A 7,327-nucleotide genomic window follows, 5' to 3' on the forward strand; every position below is an offset into this window, starting at 1 on the left:
TAACCCCCTTAGCTGTTACTTTTGTCTTATGCAATGCTTACCTAAAACCCCGGATGTAAAGTTCAAAACATTTCTTTTAGAAGATAGAAACTGAACCTATACTGTCAGATCGACGGTGACGGCCTGTGAAATGTCCACGGATGAAACCTACAAATCACTACATCGCTCAAGCCAGCGTCTATACTTTGTCGTTACCGACTTTACACAAGTCAACTTTAATTCAAGAACCATTGTATTAGCACAGCTTGTATCGTAATTCGGTCGCTATGAAACATAGGGTCGCAGAAAGAAAAGGCGTCAGGCAATAGGTATTGCCCGCGGGGCAGTCATTTTATGTCTTTTTTTCCTTATTAATAACCTTCTTTCGTGAGATAAGCAACTGCAATTCTCCAAGAACATTTTGCACGCCAACGATTTCGTGACGTGCAGTAAAAGCAGACTTTATTTGCGATGTAAGATAATAGATCAGCAGTACAGTGCCCTGCCACTTCGGTCCTCAAAGCAATTATTCTAAAGGTTAAGTCATAAGGTTTCGGAGAGCAGGCAGACTTGCCTTCGTGCGTGTCGGCTAAACATTTTCAGCTCATTCACGTAGCTTGGTTTGTTTAACTCTGATATAAGGTTTTGTGGTACAGACTAAAGGAGAAAAGGAGCCGAAAAAGGCGACGTACCAAAAAAACCTCAAAAATTTTAGTGGATAGAGACTATGCGTTGTCGATCTTAAACGCCACATAGACTGGCATTAACACAATTTGTTCGACAAAACAATAATTTGTTCGACCTCTTGTGGCATATCGTATCTTCATCAACAGACGGAGGATTTCTCGTTTTGCACTACGCCGTAATGACCAGTGGTGACTGGGAATGTACTGAAATTATATTTACCTAGACACAAGGTTTATAGCCCACGGATTTTATCCTCTACTATGTAACGTGTAGGTACACAGTCAGGTAGATGAGAGCGTAAATATTAGAAGATTAGATTGTGTAGGTCTGGCGGAGAACAATTCAAATCAGCTTCATTCAGCTCGCTGGCTCAAATAGATAACATATCTTTCAAAGTGAACTGAAATTTTAAAATAATCGCTGTATCATAGTCGCGTATATGAAGGATTTCCGTGCAAAAGCGTATGGTTATTTTTTTTTTAATTCAAGTTAGATATATTTTCTAAATCCCGTTGTTGGTTGCGATTATTTGATGATATACCCTAGGAAGCAATATAGTTAAAAAATAAATCAAAATGACACGAAACTTGAGTGACCAGACAAGATTTGGCAAGTTCAGCTCATAAATGCTGTTCACTACATCATTGTTCACGATAATATTTCCAACACAATGAAGGCAAAATGACTATTTATTTTAAAAATTGAATTTCTTGAGTTTACCCAAAATAAAACTAAGGTTATTTCCATGAATATCATGTGTACGCAAATATGAGGTTTATAGAAGATTGTCGAGCTCGGTAGATGGAGCATTTTTGCTATGAGACGTGCACAGGGCACCGTGGTCTTATTTAACTACTAAAAGCTGAAATTGGTGTCGAATGAATCCAGATTGAGGCAATGAGAGTAGTCATGTATAGAGGATGGTTTAATTTTATTATTCGTTCTATGTCTATTTAAAGCCAAATCACCAACAATAACTATCAGCAATAGGCTAAATTACTGACATTTCGAATTCATTAAGGTTGATTTTTTCGATTTAAAGTTATGCAGAAATCGCTATCTTTTATCTAGAAAATGTTCATTATTCCGGAGACTTGTTAACATTTGCGTAAAGCTAGGATCTCGCTTTCCAGATAGGTACAGTATAAGCAAGTGAAATGCCAAAATACCAGAAGGTGTATCTGAATATGAACGAGTACTAAGACGTTAATGACTGCCGGTGGAGTTCAGATAGGCCAAAAACTATCCTGTGACGACACAATAGCAACGTGTTTGCTCACTAAACTTAGAGAAATCAAGTGAGGTAGTATAGGCCCAAAGCCGAAAGTCACCTCATTTCAAGCTGGAAAGAGCCAGCCGCGTAAAGCGATGTTTAACGACAGAACCAGACGTAAGACTCGGAACATTTAGATTAACACCACGCTGGAGAAGCACTGAACGCAATTGGAACATTACCATTAAAGATTGACAGGAAAGTACCCTGTAGTTAAATAGGTATAAAAAAAAGGCTACTAATAGAGAGCTGAAACTTACGAATTTTGAGATTTCGGCCTGTACGCAAAATGAAGTTAAAAGCATTGAAGTTGTCTATAATCATTTGTGCTCGAAATGCGACTAAACTTAATAAACGTTAATAAACTACTAAACACAGTATCAGACGGCTGGCTCCGAGCAGTGGGAAGGAAGTGTGCCCGCGCTTGGATTTAATTCCAGACCACCACGTATCCCTCAAATTTACCAGGTAAACACGCCATCATCGGGATTTACAATTCATCTTATGGCCTTATAAATACGCTTCGGTCATGATATAGTTATACAACATTTCAAACTCTCTACAAGACAACTAAGGAAGGAAACAACACGAAACTGCTCCTGACCGAAGTGGCAGAAATCTAGAAGAGAATGGACCAATATGCCACTACTGCTTAGAGTAGAATATACTACAGTATGAACTAAAATGCTGAAAATCAAGTCAAGTAGGACCCTTATAATGCTAACGCAGAACATTTGGACGAGCAGGCTCTCTAAAGATGACTAGAGCCATCGGAATGGACCAAGTATGAAGTTACCGCTCGGCAGAAATCTTGAGTCCTTTAGATTTGCGAAACATTCGTTGAGCTAACGGCCTCTGGGTGGATTAGGGTAGTGTATACGACTGTAACGGTTATACCAAGAAATGCTGCCGCAACAACCTGCTGATGAGTCAGCATTGCTATTACCATATTGTCACCAATTAAATTCTACTACAATTACACGTATTTATTTTTTATATTTTTTAGCAAGGCTATCGAGTAACCTATCGAATAGTAAAGTTCAAATTAAAAACCGCTAACTGTTCCAAGACAAGATACAAGCGAAAAACGCGTGACATGTTTTCTAAGATACCAGTCATCAGAAACAAACGCATACACTCCTTAGTAGTCTGTCGAAAATTTATGAAAGTTCGTTGCATCCAAGCTGGAGACGCGATAGCGTAGCAGCATTTGAACCGTTATATACTCGAGCCTTAACAATTTACCAAGGTGGCAAGCCGACATGACTGTTAGATTTTGTTTCCGATTGCTTCCGCAATTTCCGATGCTTTTAATGCCAACACGATCTAGCATTCGTGTACCCAACAGTATTTCGAAGATTTGGCCTTAAAAACCCACGTTTCTCATATAAAAATTCTACAAATAGGAACGTTATCAGCAATCAAAGATCGAGATAGAGTGATTGAGAGACAGTAAGTGAATAATCAAATCAAACCATTTTATGATTAGTCCGGCTGTGAACTTTTTAAAAGTTGCTCCAAAGCTAATTTGTGGGAGAATCGTATTTTTTAGTTTCAGCATACAACGTTTTCATTAAATGCAGATAAAGTTTACCTAACGTATTGAGTCCATCTTTATTTTGCTTTTTCTTTTTCGCTATTAGGACACTGTTTTATTGTCGTTAGTGTCCCCAACCAGGCGACGTCGAGAACTTACGTGATCAGAAATTATGCCTTGAGCTCGTTTCCTGCAAACAAAGCCTTGTCGCACGCCAAGGTCCTTGAAAGTCTTATTTCTGGTGTTCAATTTACATGATTCTGCAAGGTAAGTGATAATATATAATAGGTACTCAAAAAAATAATAAGGATTAAATCTTAAAGCAGTTTAAGCTGAAAAGTTTTGAAAACGTACATAACTTTGCGAACAAATTTTTTTAGAATTTTCTGTTTTCCTAGCAAGTAGGGATATCGGCAGTCTGTAGACAACTGTCTGTTTAGGCTACCAGACTATTTCTTTATATGGCCAATTTTATCTCTAAATTTAATGTGTAAAATACATATTATGCTATGTATATTTATATATATTATGCTATATATATTATGCTTCGTTTATATGCTCATATTGTTATGGAAAGATTTCATGTAAAATTAATGGCTATACCAAAACATGGACTTATCCATTGAGTCGACTTGCATCACAGAACTTCAGATATTTAGGAATCAACCTAGTCATATCAATATCCTAGGCGCGAAGCACATACAAAACGTACTACATCAGTGTACAGTTATATAACTGCAATATAACTATTGATACTAGTATGAACCTTTTTAGACGTGCTATAGCCGATACTCTTGCTTGTGTGTTAGTTTAACAACCGCTATGTAAATAAAATTGAAATCCAAATAGTTCATTTGATCTAGTCGAATATACCGTTTGATCTATTTAGTTCTATTCGAAAAATGTCTCGGAATGTCTTGAAAAAATTACTTTCAAATCAGTTGAGATTGAGCACTTCAATCCTGTATCTCTTCGGCAAGAGAGAAATCATCTATTAAATTCTCAAGCTGCGCTTGTTTATTTTTGCAGTGAATATCATCACAAAAACTTTTTTATCTACTCTTAGGCTCACAGTTTATAAGGCTATATATTTATACATAATTCATCAAAGGAACGCACAGTGGAAGCGGTATGAAGATCTGTTTTTTCCTGACTGTTTTTTGGGAATAACGCATTCCGGAACCATGTTATTGATTTTCTAACTTAACTCTACGGCTGCTTTGCCCCAACTATCGATTTACTCCCTTTTTGACTTCCTACAAAAAAGATTCAATTTTGTAAAATGGAGCCGCTGTGCTATTTATATATTTAGTTTGTTCTGGACATTTCACTTTTTCTCCTTTTGTGCTAGATATTTCGCTTGCTAAACTCTGCTTAAAGAGAGTCAAGGTCAATCAAGATTATCTTATTAATAGCATCATGTACACTTAATTAATTGCCACATTCATCACAACTATGTTCTTACTAAACCATCGCGTAGATTCGTTAATATGTAATTATAGGCGAATATTCAAGTTCGTGGGACCATGGTCGGTCTCTTGCTTCTACTCCAAAGAACAGCATTCTCAATACTCTTTCATACACTCTTTCAGCACGTTTACAATGCTACCTATTCCTCTTGAGGGGTACCGAAGTCTAGGGATGAAGATAATCATTACTCTTCAATAGCTCCATCCAGCCCAATGATATATACCCCACAGCCCCAGCACATCCCAGGACACAGTCGACTGCTTCCATATGATCAGCCTACCGAGCCGTGAACATACTAGCAAACTACATCGTTGGGACCAAAAAATGGGGTTGTCAGCTATTGAGTATTCGATTCATAATAATAAATAGGCGTCCGGCTAAATGGGTCTTCTAGAATCGACGCTGTGATTGCTGTTCAGCCCGAATGCAGGGACGACGCTCAAAAACAACTATCCCATCATCATTTGCACGCCAGATAACTGGAACTCTTCAATTTGTCCCCCTAGACGGTGGGCTAACCAGAATCACTCCGTCGCCTCGGACAAACAACATCGGTATGGAGCGGCGTGACGTTTTATAAACTTCCTCGTAAGTCTCCTCGTCGATTTCAACCGTTGTCACAGTTTCCTCCACCTGAATGACCAGAGAACGGTCCGTCAATATATAGCACTTTACGGTAGAGAAACATCCACAAAAACAGCGACTCGATTTGGTTCGAACGAGGCCTTCGATAACGAAAACTGATTTATGATTAATGTAACTTAGTTTTACTCGCGCGATACAGAAGCATAAGGATGTCTAGAAAATGGTACGTGTACCTTATTTCTACGATGCTTGTTTATGTTTGTATGCGGTAAAGCAAACAATTGATGTTTGTAGAATTATTTTGTGCACATAGACATATAATTCGGTTTCTTTCTAATCGAATTTTAGTTATACACTTATATGTTGGTCCAATGAAATTGGCGCTTCAAAATATGCAAATGTGCAGTAAAACATTTTGTGCGATACAAAAGAAAAAGGATTATAAATAGTATGTATCACTTTTCTATTCATATATCTAGGTAGGTATAACATAAAATACTTACATCTCCAAGGACCATGTTAAGATGTTGGTCGTAAGCATGTAATCTACCCCGAAGTTCGCGTTCGTGTCGCATTTTAACATATACGCGTTCATCGAGAGACAATCGAACCATGTCTAGCGGCTCGTTCATCACGCTGGGCGCTGCCAGTAGTGCAAATGCGTAAATACAGTACAATTCAAAATACAGATACTGTCACTAGGAGCCCATATACTTCGAACATGTCTACTTCCAGAGCGAAATAAGAAATGTATAGCGCCTATGCTGCTGTGGTGCAGTTTGTCTGATCTTAATGCAATACTGCTATTCCTAATTAAATGCTAAGTGTAAGATGCCAGGCATATTCCGCGAGAGTAGATTAAACACGTTGCGACTATTGCATTTATACATAATATGTAAAATGTATAACGTAACCGTACAGTCTCGCTAAATGCTTTTTGCTCACTGAATTATGTAGGCAAGAGTAAGCTAATTACTTACCGGAAGCATTTTCTGTCTCATCCGTCATTTTCGGTAGAATTTCTGTTTTAGACGTTACCAAACTTCAGGTATACCTACTGAAAATCGAACAAATTAACTTCATTAGCGCTACGTCTTTTTGCGTTCTGTTTGTTATGTACACAAATCACAATGAGCGTCGTCTGTAAGATCTGCCAAACATTGTTTCCTAAGGTTGCTCTAAGTGCCCTTGCCAATAAGACTGAAACAGCCCATGAAAAGTAACTTCCTAATTGAAACTTGATAGAGCTCCAAGGTTATAGATCGGAGAAACTAAGCACGAAAAGAAAATCGGCAAAATGTAGCTATCAGCAGTAGTGTTAATTGCACTAATTTGTGTATGATGCAAGCGCAGGCAGCGCCCTCGCCCAGCGCCATGTAAAAATAGCGTGAGCCTATTGTACGCACCGAAACACAATAGCAATAGAAGTTAGTCGTTAATCGTTTACCCGGCGATTTTCCTTATTGACAGTAAAGAGGATGCACTTTCTTCTTCTAGCAAACGATTAGTCAATAAATTACCAACCACGAACGGTAATTAATTTTTCCCTAATAAATTACAGGACGTCGCACTGCTTCTCTCCACAAAACACAATACTCTTTAAACGAAACAAAAACAAATCTTTTACTAAGTAGTACGAATCCATCGAAAAACTAATTTTATCGCTTCTCGCAAGGTCACCATCAGCGATCCTCCAGCCAATATTCGCTCGAAGAGATTATTCTAATGGCTGTTGCTACCGGCATTCGCGACGTAGAAGTGGACCGATTCGCAATGTACCTGTTTTTTTCCGTTCA

At 38.1% G+C, this 7,327-nt stretch overlaps 1 protein-coding gene across 6 annotated transcripts; it reads right to left on the reverse strand.

Moving 5' to 3' along the window:
• Positions 1–4,470: 4,470 nt before the first annotated feature.
• On the reverse strand, positions 4,471–7,327 carry LSm3 (U6 snRNA-associated Sm-like protein LSm3). 6 transcript variants are annotated; one of them, XM_086978653.1, is made up of 4 exons: positions 7,311–7,327; positions 6,512–6,588; positions 6,035–6,174; positions 4,471–5,579 (listed from the first exon to the last, which is right to left on the reverse strand). In XM_086978653.1, exons 2-4 carry the CDS (start codon positions 6,537–6,539, stop codon positions 5,436–5,438), a joined length of 312 nt encoding a protein of 103 aa, XP_086834779.1. In that variant the 5' UTR covers positions 6,540–6,588; positions 7,311–7,327; the 3' UTR covers positions 4,471–5,435. The 6 variants fall into 6 exon arrangements, with proteins under 6 accessions (XP_086834779.1, XP_086834782.1, XP_086834774.1 ...); XM_086978656.1 differs by lacking the exon at positions 7,311–7,327 and adding an exon at positions 7,056–7,298; XM_086978648.1 differs by lacking the exon at positions 7,311–7,327 and adding an exon at positions 6,979–7,298 and having other exon boundaries at positions 6,512–6,585.

This window comes from Varroa destructor, unplaced genomic scaffold, assembly GCF_002443255.2.
Source record: "Varroa destructor unplaced genomic scaffold, Vdes_3.0 BEIS01000001.1, whole genome shotgun sequence".
Lineage (NCBI taxonomy): Eukaryota > Metazoa > Arthropoda > Arachnida > Mesostigmata > Varroidae > Varroa > Varroa destructor.

Excerpts from the sequence above, each read along its gene's own strand:
- LSm3 (XM_086978653.1), bottom strand. The coding sequence starts at position 6,539 with ATGACGGATGAGACAGAAAATGCTTCCG. Across the intron at positions 6,175-6,511 it reads TGAGACAGAAAATGCTTCCG|CGCCCAGCGTGATGAACGAG; the intron begins GTAAGTAATTAG and ends CACTACTGGCAG. Across the intron at positions 5,580-6,034 it reads TTAACATGGTCCTTGGAGAT|GTGGAGGAAACTGTGACAAC; the intron begins GTAAGTATTTTA and ends CTGGTCATTCAG.